This window comes from Ranitomeya variabilis, chromosome 5 (genome assembly GCF_051348905.1).
Source record: "Ranitomeya variabilis isolate aRanVar5 chromosome 5, aRanVar5.hap1, whole genome shotgun sequence".
NCBI lineage: Eukaryota > Metazoa > Chordata > Amphibia > Anura > Dendrobatidae > Ranitomeya > Ranitomeya variabilis.
The window spans coordinates 603230872-603254802 of NC_135236.1; the positions used below are offsets into that span (position 1 = coordinate 603230872).

Sequence of the window (23931 nt, forward strand, 5' to 3'; positions counted from 1 at the left end):
AAAATTCAAAATTTGAAAATTGCGAAATTTTCAAAATTTTTGCCAAATTTCCATTTTTTTCACAAATAAACGCAAAAATTATCAACCTAAATTTACCACTAACATGAAGCCCAATATGTCACGAAAAAGCAATCTCAGAACCGCTAGGATCCGTTGAAGCGTTCCTGAGTTATTACCTCATAAAGGGACACTGGTCAGAATTGCAAAAAACGGCCAGGTCATTAAGGTCAAAATAGGCTGGGTCATGAAGGGGTTAATGTCACCTTTGTATTGTCAGGTGACATCAAGCCCATGGCTTAGTAATGGAGAAAAGCCTATAAGACACCTATCCATTACTAACCTATAGTTATATGGCAAATAAAAACACAGCCAGAATAAAGTCTTATATTAGAAACAAAACAAAGCACAGTTTTTCTTTTTTATTTAAAAATAACAAACAGTTATACAAACGCCTAATTCCACCAAAGCCCTCGTTCTCCTGTAATAAGACTAAAATAAATAAAATAAAAAAAACAACAATGTACCATACCTGTATGTTGTTCTGTCCTATGCCGTAATCCATGTCTGGGGGATAAATAGTTTTCAACCTGTACGGTGCCAAGATGCGACCGTCCAGGCTGAGACCCACTGGTGAATGAGCTGCTGCGAGTGCAGCATTATTGACCAGCGGTGACATCATCGAAGTTCCCAGTCGGGCTGAACTGCGGTGACCTCAGGACCGTGGAAAAATGCAAGTGATTATGTCACTGCAGTTCAAGCTCAGTGTCTTCACAGCAGATCACTGTGAGAATTTCAGAGCAGGGGAGAATGATGAGAGCCATCTTTAGCACCCGACGCCGGGTAACAGCGCTTACTGTAGTGCTTCTTCCCCGGCGCCGATGCGTGTCACAAGGATGACACCCATGTGTATTCTCTGTGTGCACATGTGCAGGACATTTTGTGGTAAAAAACGGACATGTCTACGTGTGGGGCATAAGGACACACAGTCCGTGGAAACACACTGACGTGTACACAGACCCATTCATTTGAATGGGTCTGCGTGTGTCAGTGTCTCCGGTATGTGTGAAAACTGTCACCACACGTACCGGAGACATGGATGTGTGAAAGAGGCCTAAGGCAAATTTATAAACAATATTTGAGATAAAAAGGCCTTTTCTGTACATAGAAAAAGTCTTAGATCTTTGAGATCAGCTCATGAAAAATGGGAGCAAAAAGTAAAGTGTTGCATTTATATTTTTGTTCAGTGTACATATATTTATATATGAAAACAGTAGTAACTGTAGACTTTCGAACAAGCACTGACAGATTGTTAATGTGTCACAGTAGTATAAAATCTGCAGTAAGATGGAGCTACTGATCCAGAACTGTTATTCAAGGAAGAATGCCTGCCACGCCTGGAAACAAGGAGGTGAAAGGCTGTGTCGTAGTATGTTGCGTAACATGAAAGTTGAGAATAACCTTTTAAATATGCAAATTGTTCTTTCTACCTTTTCTCCATACCCTGAATCCATGTTACCAGTGCCCCATGATGTAATTATGCCTGTGTTTACCCTTCAGAAAGCGTTCCTACAGTTACACCGAATAATGAAAACGTAACTTACCCTGTGCTCATCATCCAGTATGCGATACACATTGTTTTTAAACACTCTCCCTCTGATGCCAGCTCGGTCCAGTTGGAATGGAGGAATCTCTTTCATAAATGTTATGTTTTCATCTTCCTCATGCAAGTCGTTATATATTTTGCAGCTTAATGGCATTAAGATATACAGCTTCAAAGTTTCTGGAAACCTCAATAAATTGTTGTTTTCTTCATTGAATTTTTTTACCAAGTGTTTTAAAGCTATAAAACAAATGTGCAATAATCAAATGAAATATTAAAAGCCATTGGAAATGGAGATGAATTATATATTATCTATAGATTCCCATACAGCAACTGATACTCGGTAATCATTTTCTGTTATACCTGATATCTTGACTGTTGCCAACATCTAAATACAGTCATGAGCAATACCAAGTACACCCTCTTTGAATCCTATGGTATTACATATGAGGACATAATAACTAAAGACATAATAAAAAAAATAGTTCTTAGTAGGTCTTAAAATTTTGTAATGAACCCCTTCATAAGTTTGGGTTTTTCTGTTTTTGAATTTCCATTTGTTGCTCCCATTCTTCCCAGAGCCCAAACTTTTTTTAAATTTTTCATCAATATGGCCATGCGAGGGTTTGTTTTTTGGCGGGACAAGTTGTACTTTTGAATGACTCAATTGGTTTTGCCATATAGTTTACTAGAAAATGGAAAAGAAAATTCAAAGTGCGGTGAAATTGCAAAAAAAGTGCAATTCCACAATTGTTTTTTGTTGTTGATGTTTTTTTTTTATCATGTTTACTAAATGCTAAAATTGACCTGCCGTTATGATTCCCCAGTTCATTACTAGTTTGTAGGTACAAATATAACTAGGTTCTTTTTTATTTAAGTGGTGAAAAACAATATTCAAAGTTTCTAAAAAATATATAAATAAATAAATAAAAGTCGCTATTTTCTGAGACCTGTAGCATCTCTATTTTTGGTGATATGGGGCTGGGTGAGGGCTTATTTTTTACGTGCCGAAATGACATATTTATTGATACAATTTTGGTGTAGATACGATCTTTTGATTGCCCGTTATTGCACTTTAATGCAATGTTGCGGAGACCAAAAAACGTAATTCAGAGATTGACAGCGGCATTTAACATGTTAACAGCTGCAGGTGGATCGCAATTTCATCCGCGGCTGTTATGGCACATATCAGCTAATGAAATCAGCTGACATGTGCCGGAAAAGTTGCGGGATCATTGCTGGAGCCTGCAGCGAATGGGAAGCCAACCATAGACGTACCTATACTGTAAGTTCAAGGTTGAAAGTGGTTAAAGGTAAACCTGAGATGAACTTCAGCATATGATAGATTAAATCAGTAATTCCCAAACTCAATTCCTCACGGCTCCCAACAGTTCGTGTTTTCATGATTTCCTCAGTGTTGCATAAATGAAAGAACCACTGTCCATTTCTGATGCCTTTAAAATAATTCCATCACCTGTGCAATATTAATGGAATCCTGAAAAAGTGATCTTTTAGGGGTGCCGTGAGGACTGGAGTTTGGGATTACTAAATTAGACAGTATCATTATTTATTTAACCCTGCTTTTGTCTTCGGTCAAAAACAACCGATTTTGAACTTTAATATTTTAAAAAAAATTCAAGATGCGGTTCTGAAATTTATGGTTGATTGACTTTTCCTCATTTGAGGGGTTCTTACTATGCGTATTTTTATATATATTTTTTTATGTTTACTTTTTGCTCCACAATTTTTTATACACTTGTACTCTTCGGTCACAAATGACCAATAGCCTTTTATAGTGATCTCCAGCCATTTTATGAGTAAAATAAAGGAGCTATAATCTCATTTTGGACTATATATTACATCTACTACTATTTATCAATTTATTTAGGTCCTTTTGGTCCATGCAGATTTACACATACATTTATTGTTATTAGTTATAGTTTACAGTTGGATGAATCATTATTTTTGTATGTGCAAATATGCAATATGCATAAATATTCCAATAAAGCCATGTTAAATGTTTTGACAAAAAAAAAAAAGTTACCCGTATTTTTCGGACTATAGGACACACCGGACTATAAGGCGCACCCAGGTTTTAGAGGTGGAAAATAGGGAAAAAAATATTTGAAGCAAAAAAAATGTGGTAAAATATTTAATAACATAAATAACATACTATTATATGTGGTGTTATTATATATAATAGTATGTTATTATGTTGGAAGCTGCGGGACCAGTGTGGTGTCTGTGAAGTACGATATGAAGACGCTGGAGGGTGAGTATAAGGGCTCATTTCCACATGCGAGGCACACGTCCGTATCTCGCATGTGGAAACCAAGCTCTGGCGCCGGCACTTTGGAGCGGAGCGTGCAGCTCCATGTGTTCCTATGCGGCCGCACGCTCCGCTCTGGAGTGCCAGCTCCACAGCTTGGTTTCCACATGTGAGATACGGACGTGTGCCTCGCATGTGGAAATGAGCCCTAAGAATGGGTGCACAGGGCTTATAGTGAAAGCACTACTCCAGCACTGCAAAATAACACTGGAGTGCTGCTTTAAAATCCCATGGGAGAACTATAACTCCCAGCATGTCCTGCAGATCCTATGACATGCTGGGAGTTATAGTTCACTAAAGGAGTGGCAGAGTGCTTTATTGTGTTTTGTAAAGACTGACCTCTTAATTGTGGCAGCCAGCCACACTGTGGTGAGGTAAAAGCTGGAGCATCCCATGGCTGCACACACACAGAGCCCTCCCTCTTGTTGTTGCCTTTCCACAGCGCAGGACATAAGAGGAAGCTGCAGATTCTAGGTGGGAGTCTGAAGGACCTGTGATGATGTCAGAAGAGGGAGGGCTCTGAGCTGCCATGTGATGCTCCAGCCCGCCCACTCCTGACATCACACAGGTCCTCCTTGTGCACAACAGACAGCTCAGCTCCAGCACAGGCAGGTATACAGCGATCTCCTGGCCCCTGCTGCTGCCTCCTCCTCCCCCGGACACACAGATTCTCCCCGGAATCAGTGCTGGGGAAACTGTGTGTCGCTGCTTAAGTGCAGTATTCATTTGCTGCTAATAAATATTTACTGCACTTAATCAGCGGGGCCATGTGCTTTCCCCAGCAGCTGATTCCGGGCAGCGGAGACAATCCTGAAGTGGGATAACAGTGCGATCCCACTCGCTGCTGCCCCCCTCCCCACATGCTATATCCGTACTATAAGACGCACCCACACTTTCCTCCCAAATTTGGAGGAAGAAAAGTGCGTCTTATAGTCCAAAAAATACGGTAAGTTTTTCTTTCCATTTTTCATTTGTTTATAAACAACCAGGTTCACATACAATATAATACTGCAAAAATTATTCAATTAAAACTCTTAAATTAGCTAAAAATCAAGACTTTATTAGGTCCAGTCAAAAATGACCAGAAGATAACAAGTGTATAGTGGTAACCAGGAGAATAGCAGGGTTAACAGAATCCTAGGCCAAAATACAGAAGCAGCGTGCATAAAACAAGGTACACTCCTTCTCCTCCCATCCCATAAAAATTAAGACATTAAAAAACAGCCAGAAGTTGCTAATCAAATGCACTTGATTAATTGTTTATCAGCAAATATGACCGCCTTCATAAAAGCAGAAGTTTGGTCAGTTTGCTGGTCTGGAACATTCAAGCTTGCCTGAAAGAGGAAAACATTAGGAATAACCTTAGAGAAGCAACTGTTGCTGCCTATAAATCTGCTAAATTTTGAAGTCCATCATTCTACTATTAGAAAAATTATTCACAAGTGGAATAAATTCAGGACAGTTGACAATCTTCCCAGCAGTGCAGATCAAATGATAATGTTTATTTGTACGACCGATGTCACATTTGGGAAAAAAACAAACACAGCACAACCAAAGATAAGATGTCACCAATTGTTATACATGGTGGTGGAAAGATAATACTGTAATTATTTTTTTTTTTTTGCAGCTAAAGGACATAGGCACCTTGTAGTCATTTAGACGATCCTGAACTCCTCTGTATACCATAATATTCTATGTGAAGCCATCTATCCAAAACTTAAATTAATACATTTAAAAGGATTTTTAGACCCATACTATATCAAAATTCAGTAATAATGTGTGGGGGTAACCACTATAGGAGTTATATTCAGACTAATATCACCACTTAAATATAATAGAGAGACAATATATAAGAATAATATCATGATTAGACACCTGTGGGAAAACATTTCTCTGGACCTGGACACAGTATGACAGACTTAAAAGTCTTAATACTAAAAGGTAATTTTAAGGACCACAGGGAAAGAAAAATTTGGGAAAACAAACTAATGAATATGTTTAATTCGTTGACACTAGGACTCAATTTAACACCTGGATTTATGAGTCACTACATGGATACAATTCACACCTCCACCAGATGGACTCCAGATAACTAAGAACATTTTTCCCACTGCCTCTCCATTTGTAAGAAAATGCCTAATAGGATTACCATAGCTTATCTATGGACTCATCACACTTCCCACCCCCTAACAAATGTCCTCCTGTAATATTCTTTAAATGTTGTGCTTGTCTCTTATTAATCTATTTGTAATCTAGCCTGAAGAAGGAGCCACTGTGCTCTGAAAGCTTGCAAACATATTATTTTCTGGTTAGTCAATAAAGGTATCACTCCTAGAATACTTCTGTCATCATTGGGCAGAAAAGTATTCACATCGATGATTAGACAGAAAAATCTGTATTACAAAAATCACACAGTGAAAGAAACGCAGTACAGAAAAAGCCCCATAAAAAACCTTTAAAAACAGTAAGGGCCCCCTGATGAAGCTACACACGAAACACGCGCTGGGGTGCTGGGCAGTGTAGTTCTACCTACTATAATGGCACACGGTCTGTATTTTCTGAGCTATATTTAATCTGGCATTTTTCTGCTGTTCTATAGTTTTAGGTCACTGTCCTATTGCAGGCAATTGATATCTAGCATCTAGTGATGAGTGAGTGTGCTCGTTACTCGAGATTTCCGAGCATGCTCAGCTGTTCTCCGAGTATCTTGGGCTTGCTCGTAGATTATGTTTGTGTCCCCGCAGCTGCATGATTTGTGGCTGTTAGACAACCTGAACACATGCAGGGATTGCCTGGTTGTTAGGGAATCCCCACATGTATTCAGGCTGTCTAGCAGCTGGAAATCATGCAACTGCGGGGACACAAACATAATCTACAAGCCAAGATACTCAGTGAACAACCGAGCATGCTCGGAAATCTCGAGTAACGAGCACACTCGCTCATCACTACTAGCAGCATATCCTTAAGGCTCTTTCTACTAATTCCATTGCCTTGTAATATTTTCAGTAAGGTTATGTGTTGGATTGTGATATACAATTGATGTAATACTATGTAACATATCTACACATGCCTGCTGCTTTATGTATGAACCACACTGTCCTTACTGTTTTTTAAGGGATTTTTTAATGGTGCTTTTTCTGTACTGTCTTTCTTTCACTGTGTGATTTTTGTAATACAGATTTTTCTGTCTAATCATGATATTCCTCTTATATATTGCTTTTTCGATTATATTTAAGTGGTGGTATTAGTCTCAATATATATCCAAAAGTCATGCAATAGGTCAATGATCCTAAGCACATCAGCAAATCTACATTAGAATGGCTCAAAAAGAAAAGGAGCTGCAATGGCCCAGTCAACGGCCAGATCTCAACCCAATTGAAATGCTGTGGTTGGACCTTAAGAAACCTTGAACTTAAAGGAAGTCTGTCACCTCAAACTGACAGGAATTTTACGAACGCAGCTTTATATGGCTTATACCACCTACAAAATTGCATCTTATGTATTCTAATCGTTGCCTCCATTCTGCAGAAACTGGATTTTAATCAAATATGCTGCTTAGGGTGTTTGGTTCACCGTTAATGTGGGCAGGAGGCACAGTGCAATGCTCCATCCACTGGTTTGGCATGTCCCACCTCCAGATTATGGATGGTCTTGTAGGTCAGTGTTAGTAGTTTAAACTGGATACCTTGGGAAACTGTGAGCCAATGCAGAGATTTGCAGAGGGGAGATGCAGGGGAGTAGATATGTTATATGATATTGTTCATCTGAGGGTATGGTAACTTCATTAAAAGACCTTCTAAGGATCACATTTTTTTTATTATGACCTGATGTATTAAACCATAGAAGTCAAAGAGGATGTACTTTATTTTACTCCTGACTTTTTTAGGAGGTGAAATATGGTAATTGCCTATTGCATGCATAGAATACATCTAACTCAATATATGCAATATTACTGTATGTTTGTGGATCCGACTGACCATGTACACAAGATATGAGATAATGTATAAAGAATAGGACCTCAGTGTTCTAAGGCTGCTTCTAATACTATTAATATTGTATAAGATTGAGTATATATTGCTTATAATACACACCTCAGCTGCAGAACTGTGTATTCAAAAGCTAAGGTGGCTTTTGCACTCTACCATTGATTGGCTAACGTAAAAAATTGTCATTGTTTAAGAGGGATTTGCAGAATCTGACATTTGTATATGATCCACTAAAGAGGGGGGCTGGAACAAAGCGTAGCTGGGTGGAGGCCCCCCATGACTGCTTTGAGCCGGGCGGGCTTTTTAAATAATGCTGTGGTTAGGGATAGGAGGATGGCAAGGGGGGGAGGAGTTAGGATAGGGGGAGGTAGGAAGGAAAGTGCGGGAAAACCGCCATTCCTTACCTTATTTCTGGACGAAGAAGACCCACCCACCCTCCCTTGTTGGCTTGTATTTGGGGGTTTTTTAATGAAAGGGGGGAGAATTGTTGTGAAGAGTTTATATATCGATATGGCGAGGGCAGTTGTGTATGTGTATGTGTATGTATATATATATGTGTGTGTATGTATATATGTATATATATATATTTATATAAAAAAAAAAAAAAATGGGATTGCACTTTGTATGCGGGTGTTTGGTTCATTATTTACATGTTATTTGTATTGTCACAGTGGCTGTGGGGGGGTGGGGGTTCTTGGAGTTGACGCTGATTGTTTGGGGGAAGGAATTGGAGCATAATTACAGGCAATTTAAAATGTGGTGGGGTTGGATCTGGCATTTTGGTATGGGCTCTGGACGGGGTCTTTACCCTGGGAGCTGTTGGTGGTTTTTTCTCTTCCTGGAACGGGATGTACGGTGCCCTCGAGCTGGTTTTCACGGCTGGGGGTAATATGGTGGTCGATCTTCTTTTGTGGGGTTTGCCAGATCTTTTTAGCTCCAAGAACCCTCCCCTCGAATTTATACTGTTGTATTTATTTTTATGTTAATTTTGTTAATAAAAGTTGGCCGCTGTGGCCAAAATATCCAAAAGAATAATTAGTCATGTTTTATTCAGGGTAAGGGTTGGGTCGGTGGGCAGGTGTTGGTGGTTGGGTTAAATACGTAAGAAAAGACCGTACTCGGCATACGCGGTCAAGCAACAGTTACATACTAATTAGTGATGAGCGAGTGTGCTTGTTATTCGGGTTTTCCGAGCATGCTCGCGTGTTCTCTGAGTATCTTGGGCGTGCTCGTAGATTATGTTTGTGTCCTTGCAGCTGCATAATTTGCGGCTGGTATACAACCTGAACACATGCAGGGATTCCCTGTTTGTTAGGGAATCTCCAGATGTATTCAGGCTGTCTAGCAGCCGCAAATCACGCAGCTGCGGAGACAAAAACATAATCTACGAGCACGCCGAAGATACACGGAAATCTCGAATAACAAGCACACTCGCTCATCACTAGTACTAATATATAATGGATGCTGCTGTGGAAGGACAGGAGAGCCATCCAGCTCTGTAATCTGCTTCAAGAAGTGAGATAAGTAGTGTGTAGGGCTGCACGATCATCAGGTTCTCCTGACGTCAGAATGTAATGGTTATAAAAATATTACAATGGATATACAAATATTGGTTAATAATGGTTAACAAATCAATGAAAAATTATCATCATTGTGCATTCGAGTGAGAATCAATGAATATTTGAGTTCCTACTTTTAGTGAATTCAGTGAGTTAACGCACATTCAGTTTTGTGTGAACAGCTAGAACACAAGCTAAGCAAATCTGAACGAAAAATCATCTTGAGGTTTCCTTTTAGTTAAGAAAGATGAAATAAAATATCACCTTTCTTTTATTAATTTATGCATGACAAAAACTGACTCCTAAAATTCAATTATTTTCTGAATACGGTTTCATTTCTTAATTACTTTTTTGTGGGGCTAGCTGGGGTCCATAATAACTAATATCATGTTTGGGAAGGGTTTATGTTAACCTCACCCTTTTTTGGACCAGCAAATAGCTAAATATATCAGGATTATATCAGTAAATATGGGACAATTTTAGCAACAGGGCAACAATGATAACTAGAAATTGTCATATCTATGTACAGTGGTTACTACTGCAGAAAAATAAATAGTACCTTCAGACCTTTAGTATTAAAATAAAGTACAGGTACACAAATATGCTATGTGGCCAATATATGAACATATACAAATAATAATAATAATAATAATAATTTTATTTATATAGCGCCAACATATTCCGCAGCGCTTTACAACTTATAGAGGGGACTTATACAGACAACAGACATTACAGCATAACAGAAATCACAGTTCAAAACAGATACCAGGAGGAATGAGGGCCCTGCTGCTCGCAAGCTTACAATCTATGAGGAAAAGGGGAGACACAAGAGGTGGATGGTAACAATTGCTTTAGTTATTTGGACCAGCCATAGTGTAATGCTCGGGTGTTCATGTAAAGCTGCATGAACCAGTTAACTGCCTAAGTATGTAACAGTACAGACACAGAGGCTATTAACTGCATAAAGTGTATGAGAACATGATGGAGGAACGTGATTATGTTGTTGTTTTTTATTAATAGGCCACACAGGGATAATTAGGTTAATGCGTTGAGGCGGTAGGCCAATCTGAACAAATGAGTTTTTAGTGCACGCTTAAAACTGTGGGGATTGGGGATTAATTGTATTAACCTAGGTAGTGCATTCCAAAGAATCGGCGCCGCACGTGTAAAGTCTTGGAGACTTCAGAACATCAGAAGTCATCAGAACACTGCGACTAAGACATTTAATGGATAGGAACCATTCATGTTAAAAGACCACTTTGACATGGGTGGATGGCTTTTGCGCTCTTTGATGAAAAAATTCTAGGTTCTAAGTAGTTCATGTTTTTAACACTTGCAGCAATATTGGAGATCATATCTTTATTAGTCTCAGTGTGAGGACACATCGTGTATGTATATGTATAAAGGTTGTCACCAAATTTTCCTAAATGTAAAATGAGTACTGTGACCTGTTAAGGCATACCAAAGAGTGGTAATTAGTAAAAATAAAAACATTTAGGAATAATAGTGTAATTTCCAAAGGGGATCACAAAGCTGAAAGAAAGGCTTGTTATACCTGTAAGATCTCAGCCGACATTACAATATACAGGAGCACTCGCTCGACTAAGCACTCCTATATTTTCTATGAGAAAGCCACAGACTGACAAGTTGACAGGAGGCTTATGTCAGAAAGAACAATGTGATCAGCAGTCTGAAATCGGAAAAGTGACATCTACATCACTCCAGATCATCAGCTGACCATCGCAGGCATACACATTAGACTAACGGCTGAACACGTTGATATCAGCAGGTGCAGCCAACATCAGTGTAATGTGTATGGGGCACTATACCCACCGAACTGTTTCAGACCTTAAGACTAGGTGTTTCATGAGACAAGGTAAGGCTAGATTATGGTAATATTTATTTTACTATATACCAGATCCCCATCACAGCGTGTAACATAAAGTTTCCTACCTGGCAAGACAAACTTTAAATATCCAACGTAATAGGACCATGCAAGGCCTTGAGCCACATTCAACTTCTTCTTTTCAGTTATTTCTGATATCACAGCCTGTGTTGCGTTCTATGGGAAAAGGCATGTTACTGCTGTTAAAGCCCAAATGATATATGCCTTGCTGACAATTTTAACAGATTTCTATGGCATGCTATATACCGTACATATCACAGAGAATATGCCAAAGCATAATTTGCAATTTTAGTAATTTTTCATCTGGCTGCATTGAATCATTATGCTGAGGGAACTATTGGAAGTAAGCGATGGGCAGAATCACGCACAGTGCCCTTCCTGTTCAGAGCTGAAATCTTTTTTGGGATTTGTACAAGTGATTAAGATGACTAACTGAAAAAGCCACTCAAATCTTATATAATGTCACCAATGTTAGATAAATAATAATGCTGTTTTCAGATATGATAATAACCATAATTTAGGTGGCTTATAGTGTCCATATTTTTGGCGCAATACCCTGAATTCATGTTGTTATACCGAACTACATGTTGATCACCAAGGGATTCTTCGAGCAATAAAAATGTTGATTTTATAACCTCCTGAAAAGTGGCCTAAGCAGTTACACTACAAGCATTATTATAACAGTGACATTTTACAACATGGATTGACCATTAATTAATTAATTGTAATCAATGATATTGATTGATTGGAGATGTTGCAGAAAATAGATCTAGGCATTATACAAGGTTAGCGTTTCAATCAAAATTATTCAACTCTGATTGCAAATTTAGCAAAATTTACAAACTTTCTGCTGTTTTCAATAAACCAGTCAAACAAGAAAATTGCACATAGTTCAAAACAACTATCAACAACGGTCCTGGTGGTCAGAGAGTAGGAGTGACTGGAGGCCCGGAGGAGGCTCAGGCACAGATCATAAAGACCGCTGAACCATTCTACATTGAGTCAGCAGAGATCCTGCTATACGAGACCAGAGAGGCCCGTGAGAAGTAGAAGGTACACGAGATCTGAGAGGCCCGTGAGAGGGGAGAAAGCTGCCAAGATCCAAGAGGCCCATGATGGAGGAGAAGGAAGCCGAGAAGTGGGAGGAGGACAACCGCCCTCTGCAAGCCAGGAGGTGGTGATTCGGTGATGAGTCGGATCTGCTAGCCCAGTTGGACCTAGAATAGGCCACCCTGAAGGCAAACGAGTCCCTAGCCCTGAGGCACCCCATTACTGGCAGATTCCCAGCTGGCACCCCTACACACAAAGAGAGAAAGTAGGGGGAGACTCCGAAAAATAGAGAAGTTTTGCATTGGGTGGAATAAGGCAATAAAAGAGAGTAACTGGGAGAAGAAAAAAGGACCGAGCGCCATAGAATTTGAACAGCAGTGCTCTTCCGGGATACTCCTGCACTTTAATATTGTCTGGGGGATTGGGTTCATTCGGGAGTGAGGGAAAGGAATTCTGTTTATATCAGCCACATTGACATCAAGAAGAAGGAATATCTACCCCAGAAGCTCCACAGTCTATATCCTGGAGAGGCTGTATGGTTTATGAAGGAGGACGGGCTATGAAACTGAGCTGTGGGGGTGGATCACCCTTGCTCAACAGCGGATTTGGAGAGATAGAAGAAGGAACTGAAAGGAGAAAGTATGAAAGAGGGAAAGATGGCTCCGAAAGGTGAATGAATGGGTGGAGGAGGAAAACCAGCGGTATGACACTTGCCTATAATCTCAGATAGGGTTGTGTCGGGCCTGTAGTGAGAGCAGTGTAGCTACCCAGACAGGAGCCCCAGAGAGCAGAGTTAAAAAAATGTGAAGGTGACCCAGGGGGCTGTGGATTTTGTGTGTGTTCATCAGCCTCAGCCTCAGGTTACACCTCAGTGGGCTGAACAGCCAAAAAAGAGAAGGAAATCTCCCTTTAAGTTTGACATTAAGAAATGGACTGACCCTGAAGAGCCTTGAAGACAACATGAACTTACAGTTCTCTTGAATTAACCCTCCGTCAGGGGCAACTGATCTGACAGGCGCAGCTCACTTAGTTTCATTTCTCTATTTTCAGTGGTTTGTCTGGGAAACACCCTCCTCCCAGTACCTTCCTAACTTTTAGGCCATGTGCACACGTTAAGTATTTTTCGCGTTTTTTTCACGTTTTTTTGCTATAAAAACGTGATAAAAACGCGAAAAAAAACGCTTACATATGCCTCCTATTATTTTAAGTGTATTCCGCATTTTTTGTGCAAATGTAGCCTTTTTTTCCGCGAAAAAATCGCATCGCGGAAAAAAAAGCAACATGTTCATTAAAATGCGGAATTGCAGGGGATTCCGCACACCTAGGGGTCCATTGATCTGCTTACTTCCTGCACGGGGCTGTGCCCACGATGCGGGAAGTAAGCAGATTATGTGCGGTTGGTACAAAGGGTGGAGGAGAGAAGACTCTCCTCCACGCACTGGGCACCATATAATTGGTAAAAAAATAAGAATTAAAATAAAAAACAGTCCTATACTCACCCTCGATGTCTTCCCGCCTCCACTGCATGCTGCCGCTTCGGTTCCTGTAGCTGGTGTGCGGTGAAAGACCTTGCCGATGACGTCACTGTCCTGTGATTGGTCGTGAGCGGTCATGTGACCGCTCACGTGACCGTGACGTCACGGAAGGTCCTGTGCGCACAGACCAGCTATAGGAAGAGGAACGGACGCCGGTGAGGAGATGTCTGGGTGAGTATAAGCATTTTTTTATTTTTTTTAAACATTCTATCTTTTACTATAGATGCTGCATAAGCTGCATCTATAGTAAAAAGTTGGTCACACTTGTCAAACGCTATGTTTGACAAGTGTGACCAACTTGTCAGTCAGTTTTCCAAGCGATGCTACAGATCGCTTGGAAAACTTTAGCATTCTGCAAGCTAATTACGCTTGCAGAATGCTAAAAAAACGCGAAAAAAACGCAAAAAAAAAAATGCGGATTTCTTGCAGAAAATTTCCGGTTTTCTTCAGGAAATTTCTGCAAGAAATCCGCAACATGTGCACATACCCTAAAGGCTGTGTGAAACCTGAGAAGCCTCTTGTGCTGCAGAGCTGCAGGAGATCAGATATCAGTGATTTGGCTTCTCAGGCTCATTGCCCCTGAACGCGTCACACATTTGACGATTAGAATTTGCTGTTTTTATTCATCCCAATTGTTTTTTTAGCTTGTTTTATGAACAGCTAGTGCTAAATTTGTGGATTTGTCATAAAAGGTTTTGTTAGAAATAAGATTGTGCTTCTCAGGCACATTGCGCCCTAACACATATTCTCTCTCTTGCTTCAGCTTTTCTTCTGAAATGGCGAGGAGAATATTTGACTTGTCCAATGCCCTTCATGTTGAGCAAGTGCAAAATATACTGATTGATGATGAGACAGACCCCTTACAGCTAGAAGATTTAGGGGAAGAAAGTGACATTGCTTCAGAAGATGATGTGGAAGAATGTCCAGATGTGTCTGATACAGGTCAAGATGGAGAGAGTGAGGAGGATGCTCAAGACATAGAAACATATTACTTTTCTGGTTATTAAACATTTTTTTTTACACCTGATTATATGTATTCTCATTTATTACATTTCTATTAAGGTAACTGATCACTTTTAGAGCATTGAAATTTTTAAAAAAGGAAAATATAGCCAATTTTCTAGCCTGTGCCAGACAGGCGCAATGCCCCTTAACTCATCATGAAACATATTGCCCCTGACGGAGGGTTAAAGGGCCATCATTTAAGAAGGGGTGAATTCCAGAACACCCATATCCCTGAAATGGTTGGAGACCAGTCAGGTCTGGGAAAAGACGTCTTAAGTTTGGAGCTAAGAAATTCCTGTTGATGGTTCAGCATTAAGACCCTCATGACCGTGTAAAGGACTGCTTGCAGTTTAAGGGATCTGAGGTACTGTTTGAGATACCCTTGAGGCCAGTTGGGCCTGTAACAGCCAAGTAGGCTTGATCTTTATTTTTATTGCTTTTGTTTTGTTGTGCCTGTTGTGCCTTTCTCTGCTGGACTGCAAGGGCTGGTGCATCTGTCAGGGTCTGATACCTTCAATAACAGAGACTGTTATTTTCATGGACACTCTGATGGTTTCCTTGGTCCTTACCAAGAAGGTGTGAACGTTTTAAAAAGTTATGGACTTGTGCTCGGGACTGTGTTATTGATCTTCTGGGTTCCTTGACCTGGAAGGGCTGGACATCCAATGGAACAGAAGATGCCTAGATCAATACTTTAGTCCTGAATGCCTTATTGTGTTTTATTATGTATGCCCTATTTTTTTAGGTTCTGGATGGTCACGGAACACAATAATTAAAGAATGGGGAAGTATGAGGGTTGCGTGGATGGTGTTCCATCTCCCTGACAAGCCCTGACATTTTTATGTAGGAAAATGTTTTTCATTGTATTGTATTCTATTGTTATCCATCTGTAGGCTGCAGTCCCTGTTAGATAGGACAGGGTTAACTGTAAGTTCAGCCCATAGTGGCAAGGAGTATTGGGAATCTGTGGGTTAGTTGAAGGGTTAGGGAGTTTTAGGAAGACAAAAGTAAAGGCACCCTATGTTTAAGGTGATCATCACCTGGGGTGTGTGTGTGGATCAAGGAGAAAATAAAAACAAAGAGTGAGAGGAAGCAACTAAGAAGAACTTCATCGGTGGCAGCGAAATATGTTTAACAGGCGAGTTGGGAAAGAGGACGCACAGCCAGGAACTAAGGGTCTCTGAGGAACGGGTAAGTGTTAGCCAGGTCTTGAAAGCTGTGGGTCTAAGAAGAGACGAGTCAGCAAGGCTGGAGACACACTCAGTAAGGTGGCAGGCACAGTCGCATTTCACATGATTCAGGAAAAGTGGTCTGAAGGGTAGTGGTCACTAGAAGAATTTGTAGCTTTCTAACTTGTTCTGTAATTCACCAACTGTGCAGCTGAAAAATGTTAATTGAAGACATGCCTGTAACGGGAGTGGTGGAACCAAAGTGCCATAGAGGGGCCTGGAGAGGCATGACTAGGTGAGCAACTGACTCTTCGAAGAGCCCCTGATGATGGGGTTAGGCTTGGCTCCTGATGAACACCAGTTGCTACTCCAGGACAAACCAGGGACGTATGGCAGCTGATGCCCAAGTGACTGATAGCTGTAGCGGACCGGAAGGAGAGGACAGCTCATATAGGTAGGAACTGGTAGGTGCAGACTGGTGTGAGTGATATACAGAATGGCACAGCAGGTGCAGGCAGGTCCAGCTGATATACAGACTGGCAGGGCGGGTGCAGGCAGGTCCAACTGTTATACAGTCTGGCACGGCCGTGCAGGCGGGTCTGGACGATATACAGACTGACACAGCAGATGCAGTCAGGTCCGGCTGTAATAGAGATGATGAAAACATACTGGAACCAATGAAGTACATAATACATATTCTTAAAAAAAGGGGGGTACTCTCAAAGATACAATAGAAAATGGATGAAGACCACATTCTTAAAGGCGCTGCACACACCATCCTAAAGTGTCCTCAGCCAATGACTGGGAGACACTTATTATTAAAGGCACCTCCACCTGCATGGAGGTGCCTGTGCAACGTTAGTCTGTTCCCAAACACACTTGCTAGTTCTCAGGTCCTTGTCCGTTAGTTACTACTAGTCCTGCTAGTGTCTGTCCACCCCTAACCTCCTTGCTAGTATTTGCTATGACAGTCTCTATTACAGCTGGAAAATGCATGAAGACCATAGAGAGCTTAAAGTACCGTAACAATAATTTGGATACACTGTGGAGTTTGCTTACTTATAAAGTAGTCACCAAAGACAAAGCCTGTAAAGTTACAAAAAACAGCCCCTTTAAGAAAGAGGGAGAGCACGCATGCCCTTAGCACAGTGCTCGGAATCTGCGTGCCGTACTCCAGGTAGCAGCCAATGAGGAAGTGAGTCGGTCGTCCCTATCGGGGGAGAGGTGCAGCGTGATGGGACGCCGGCACTATATTGCCACTGTATTGTAACCAAGAGAAAGAGATCTGCATCTCCTGCTGTTCTTTGTGTATAAGTCAAACTGTCAGTACAGAATATCTTGTGTTTATGGACTGGTGCGATTTCCTGTTCGTCAGGCCATATGGATCGGAGCTGTACATTGTGTGGCACATCAGAAGACCTAGGTGGTGTCCATTATGGAAACATGTCTACACACACACCAAAGCAAGACCCAATTTTTCTGAAGTGGGCGGGGTGTCGGATAAGAGAAACTCGTCCGTGGTTACCGACCTGTGCCTGATTACACCTTGATAATCTAAGAATGCAACTGTACAGGAAACCATTCCCTTTAAGAAATGGGCAGAGATTCCTTGGAAATGCTGTCTGAAGCTGGTGTTTGGTTTTGCATCATGTTGGCAGCAGGTCATCATAACAGCCAAAGGGTTCTCTAAAAAGTGCCAAAGACAGTTGTCATGAAGGGGCTGAATCACTCTGAGACTGCAGTAGTCATTAAAAGTGTCATTTTGAGATGAAAAGGCAAAACATTTTTAAATTTTGCTAATAAACCTAATTTAAAATTAGGGTTGAATAACATTGATTGTAATTGGACTTATTAACAGGTTATGTCATATTTTACAGATCATTTCTCTATCTTCTGTGATATAGAAAAGGCATGTTTAAATATGGAAAACATATAAACATGATGATGGATAGAATTTCATTATCACACTGTATGTTGAAGAGCCAGCATATTATATAATCTAACCTCTGCATTGCATCTTGTTGAAGATCATAACTGCTGGAAACAGAGGATTATTGAGATGTTACTATTAGGTTTATTTACAAGGATAGCAATTAGATAGAAAATAACTCAGAGAAGAACATACTGTATATCTAAAAAATTGTTTTTACTGCAGCATGTTCTCTTCTGTGAGATATTTGCAACTACTGAAAGGTAAGTTGTAGCTTACAAAAGGCAATTATCCTGTTGTGCAATCCATCACACAATACATCATAGTAATAAAGCCTTTGTCTTTGTATGTATGAGAAACGTTCCCCACCTTCTCCTGCGCCTAATGATAGTGACTGGCATGCATAATCCTAACTTCCAATTCTCGTCATACACTCGACATAGCTGCATGATTGCAATGAAAAATTTCCCATTCCTACCTTCCATTCAATGACAACCAGAGTGCCACCTCACAGATAGTGTTTGGCTAGAATGCCTATGTTTAGAGTGAAAAGAAATGCCATAGTCCTCATTACACAACTGTGCTCCCCCAGTGAATCAGAGGTGATCAGATGAGTGTCTATATTTTTCTCCCAGTACCGAGCTCTGAGAAGAGACCTCAGCATCATGTCCTATCAGTTGGGGATTGTCTCTTCCCGTGGTACAGACTCCTGCTCCTGTTGGGGACCTGCCTGCTTTGCTTGGAGTTCTAAATCTCTGATCTCTTATAAGTCTACATTATTAGATTATGGTACGTTGTGCCCCCCTGGGAAGATTTCTCAATATAAAAGTGGGGATGCTCTCCACCAAACTGCATTGGCCCTGTTGGGGATGAGGCTTGTTAAAAGCAGTGGTCATCATATCTACAGTTGTGCTCAAAAGTTTACATACTCCGGCAGAATTTTTGCTTTCTTGGCCTTTTTCCAGAGAATATGAATGATAACACCAAAACTTTTTCTCCACTAATGGTTAGTGGTTTGGTGAAGCCATTTATTGTCAAATTACTGTGTTTTCTCTTTTTAAATCATAGTGACAACCCAAAACATCAAAAAGACCCTGATCAAAAGTTCACATATCCTGGTGATTTGGGCCTGATAACATGCACAGAAGTTGATACAACTGGGTTTGAATGGCTACTAAAGGTAACATCCTCACCTGTGACCTGTTTGCTTGTAATCAGTGTGTGTGCATAAAAGCTGAGTTTCTGGGATCCAGTCAGACTCTTGCATCTTTCATCCAGCCACTGACGTTTCTGGATTGTGAGTTATGGGGAAAGCAAAAGAGTTGTCAATGGATCTATGAGAAAATATAGTTGAACTGTATAAAACAAGAAAGGGATACAAATAGATATCCAAGGAATTGATAATGCCAGTCAGCAGCGTTCAAAATGTGATTAACAAATGGAAAATCAGGGGCTTTGTAAAAACAAAACCACGGTCAGGTAGACCAACAAAAATGTCATCTACAACTGCCAGGAAAAGAGAAAAACCCACAAATAACATCAGCTGAAATACAGGACTCAGTGGTGTGACAGTTTCAAGATGCACAATAAGAAGGCACTTGAAGAAAAATGGGCTGCATAGTCGAGTCGCCAGAAGAAAGCCATTACTGCGCAAATGCCACAAAGTATCTCACCTACAATACGCAAAACAGCACAGAGACAAGTCTCAAAACTTCTGGAACAAGGTAATTTGGAGTGATGAGACCAAAATTTAACTTTTTGACCACAACCAAAAATGTTACATTTGGAGTGAGGTCAACAAGGCCTATGATGACTGGAACAACATTCCGACTGTAAAGCACGGAGGTGGTTCACTGATGTTTTGGGGATGTGTGAACTACAAAGGCACAGGAAACTTGGTCAAAGTTGAAGGAGAGATGAATGCAGCACGTTGTCAGCAAATATTGGAGGCAAATTTGCACTCATCAGCCTGGAAGTTGTGCATGGAACGTACTTAGACGTGTCAACATGACAATGATCCAAAACACAAGGCAAGTTGACCTGTCATTGGCTACAACAGAACAAAGTGAAGGTTCTGGAGTGACCATCTCAGTCTCCTGACCGCAATATCATAGAGCCATTCTGGGGAGATCTCAAGCACGCAGTTCATGCTAGACAGCCCAGGAATTTACAGGAACTGAAAGCTTTTTGCCAAGAAGAGTATGCAGCTTTACCATCTGAGAAAATAAAGAACCTCATCCACAATTACCACAAAAGACTTCAAGCTGCCATTGATGTTAGAGGGGGCAATACATGGTGTTAAGAAATGGGGTATGTGAACTTTTAATCAGGGTCATTTGGAGGTTTTGGGTTGTCATTAAAAAGAGAAAACACAGTATTTTGACAATAAATGGCTTCACCCAACCACTAACCATGAGTGGAGAAAAAGTTTTGGTGTTATCATTCATATTCTCTGAAAAAGGCCAAGAAGGCAAAAATTCTGCCGGGGTATGTAAACTTTTGAGCACAACTGTATATAAGGTATATTTTAAAATTCTATTACTTCATCTATACATGTAAGCCTATCCATAAAAATAACATATTAATAATTATGATACATAATGTTAATTAGCACATACCTGAAGTCCAAAGCACCTGCACAGAAAATTACAGAGAAACAGCAACACTACATTTATCATTACTGGCAATGGCTCTTCTTTGTAAAGAATGTAGCAGAAAATGGCAGTAAAGATCATAAAAAATGTGTTCCTGGAGCTGACACTTGCTTGAAATGCTTTAAGGTAGTCTCCATTATACCTTTAAAAATGGAATATAATTAGATAATGTTATTGTTATTAATATTATTATTATGTTCCACAAAATCTTTAGTACTTGCTACTTTTCTCAACCCTGTAAGTATTGTACTGTGAAAACATTTGTGATATGTGTGAGAGAAAATGCTGAAAAGTAAAAATAGAAGTGTTGGAGGTTTATTTTAATCAACAAGTAAAATGCAAAGTGAGTGAGCAAAAGAGAAATCTAAATCAAATCAATATTTGGTCTGACCACTCTTAGCCTTCAAAACAGAATCAATTCTTCTAGGTACACTTACACACGGTTTATGAAAGAACTCAGTAAGTTTGAGGTCGTTGCCCTGGTAAAGAATAAATTTGGGGCTAATGAGATGCCTCCCTTTTGGTATTGCATGATGGAAAAGTATCTCCCTGTATTTCTCAGCATTGAGGACACCAGAAAATGGGAAAAATTGAGGACCCTAGACATAGTGGTCAACCAAGGAAACTTGCAGCTGATAAAAGTCACTTCATGGTTATTTTTCTTCTAATTGTACATCCAGACGATCAGTAAATGTTGCGGGTTGGATGCTCTGTACTTGTGCAGCGTTCAACCCGCAGCTGCCAGATGTTACAGCTAGTGGATGTGATTTAAAGAAATCCCATGTCCACTATGCATCCAGAGATTCCCTGCGGCTCATCTGTGGAGACGGACATGTGGCACGTCTTTCCAGACCACAGCATGTCTATTTCACCCATAGAATGTATTGGACACGGTGATTCCGCACAGTTCAGTGAACACATGCGGATTTACCTTGGTTCAATAGACGGCAAGCTGTCTGAGTAGCAAGCTGCATCCAAAGCGCTGCTACTCCGGATCAGGTGCACCCAGACTTCGAATTGAAGGCAAAGTGTAGTCACACCATATATTGATTATATTAATTTTATTTTTATTTGTCTTTTGTTAATTGCTAGAAATAAACTATGCATAGTACTGCTTTTTGAAAGTATCCTTACTTTTAATGATTTTTCTATACATCTGCCTAAAACTTTTGCACAGTATTGAATATTGACACAAACAGAAAATAAATGACTATAATGAGTTAAGGTGAACAGAAACATTCATTAAAACAAATCTGTCACCAGGTTTTTGCTACCCCACAATCAATGGGGTCCCTTGGCTTCTGTTTGCATCAGTCATACAATAGATCCATTTTTTACATTAATTCTATTTGACGGTTTTCTAAAATTGTTGCAGACAAACAGAATTTCTAAGTGCAGGTGTGAACGTAGCCTAAACCAATGCTGCACTTCATTCAACCTAGAATTTATGAATACATTGACATCTTGGAGCTGCCATTCATTTTTTTCAGAGGAGTGTATCTCTACAAAATCTGATAGTCTCAGCACTGATTAGACAATGTCAATTTATATATGGACTAACTATTGAACCCGTTCTATGCCAAGGTGGGGAGTATTATTATTGGTACACTTATTTTTTTGAAGACACGGTGCCTGCGAATTCGCACAGGCAGTGTCTTCAATAAGATGGCGACGGAGATCATGGTATATGCAAGCGCTGACTCGGCACCATTTTATTGAAGTAATGTACTACAACATCAACATAACAGTGCACACTCCCCCGAAAAAAATTCACATACACATTGTCTTCAATAAAATGGCGCAGTAGTGCAGTATGCGCAAGCGCTGACCCGGGCGCCACACTGCGCAGGTGCCGCCCATCCTAGCTGTGAATAGAAGGACACATTCAATGTTATATATAAGACTAGCTATTGAACCCGTTCTACGCCCGGGTGGCGACCATTTATATTGGTATATGGTCTCCATCCTGGTATGTGCTGCTCCCATCCTGTCATGTGCTGCTCCATCCTGCGCCCCCATCCTGTCATGTGCTGCTCCACCGTGTCATGTGCTGCTCCATCCTGCATCCCCATCCTGTCATGTGCTGCTCCACCGTGTCATGTGCTGCTCCATCCTGCATCCCCATCCTGTCATGTGCTGCTCCACCATGTCATGTGCTGCTCCATCCTGCGCCCCCATCCTGTCATGTGCTGCTCCACCGTGTCATGTGCTGCTCCATCCTGCGCCCCCATCCTGTCATGTGCTGCTCCACCGTGTCATGTGCTGCTCCATCCTGCATCCCCATCCTGTCATGTGCTGCTCCACCGTGTCATGTGCTGCTCCATCCTGCGCCCCCATCCTGTCATGTGCTGCTCCACCGTGTCATGTGCTGCTCCATCCTGCATCCCCATCCTGTTTTGTGCTCCCATCCTGCGCCCCCATCCTATCACGTGCTGCTCCATCCTGCGCCCCTATCAGTGCGGGCGGCTGTGCTGAGTGCGGGCGGCTGTGCTGAGTGCGGGCGGCTGTATGTGGCTGTGCTGAGTGTGGGCGGCTGTATGTGGCGCGGCTGTGCTGGGTGCGGGCGGCTGTGGGTGACTGTGCGTGGCTGGGCTGGGTGCGGCGGCTGTGGACGGCTGTGCTGGGTGCGGTGGCTGTGCTGGGTGCGGCCGCTGTGGGTGGCTGTGCTGGGTGTGGCGGCTGTGGACGGCTGTGCTGGGTGCGGTGGCTGTGCGTGGCTGTAGGCGGCTGTGCGTGGCTGTGGGCGGCTGTGCGCGGCTGTGCTGGGTGCGGCGGCTGTGCTGGGTGTGGCGGCTATGCTGGGTGCGGTGGCTGTGCTCGGTGCGGCGGCTGTGCGTGGCTGTGCTGGGTGCGGTGGCTGTGCTGGGTGCGGTGGCTGTGGTGGGTGCGGCGGCTGTGGTGGGTGTGGCGGCTGTGGGTGGCTGTGCTGGGTGCGGCGGCTGTGGATGGCTGTGCTGGGTGCGGTGGCTGTGCTGGGTGCGGTGGCTGTGGTGGGTGCGGCGGCTGTGCGTGGCTGTGGGCGACTGTGCGTGGCTGTGCTGGGTGCGGCGGCTGTGCTGGGTGCGGTGGCTGTGGCTGTGCTGGGTGCGGCGGCTGTGGGTGGCTGTGGCTGCTGTGGACGGCTGTGCTGGGTGCGGTGGCTGTGCGTGGCTGTGGGCGGCTGTGCGTGGCTGTGGGCGGCTGTGCGTGGCTGTGGGCGGCTGTGCGT

At 41.8% G+C, this 23931-nt stretch overlaps 1 protein-coding gene across 1 annotated transcript in view; it reads right to left on the minus strand.

The window, feature by feature from the left end:
* Window positions 1–23931, minus strand: part of STING1 (stimulator of interferon response cGAMP interactor 1) — a 93107-nt gene that overhangs the window by 44668 nt on the left and 24508 nt on the right. The window contains exons 4-6 of the mRNA XM_077266049.1: window positions 20688–20865; window positions 11428–11536; window positions 1602–1840 (exon numbers count right to left, since the gene is read on the minus strand). Coding sequence (XP_077122164.1) covers window positions 1602–1840; window positions 11428–11536; window positions 20688–20865 — 526 coding nt within the window. The remainder of the gene's footprint in view (window positions 1–1601; window positions 1841–11427; window positions 11537–20687; window positions 20866–23931) is intronic.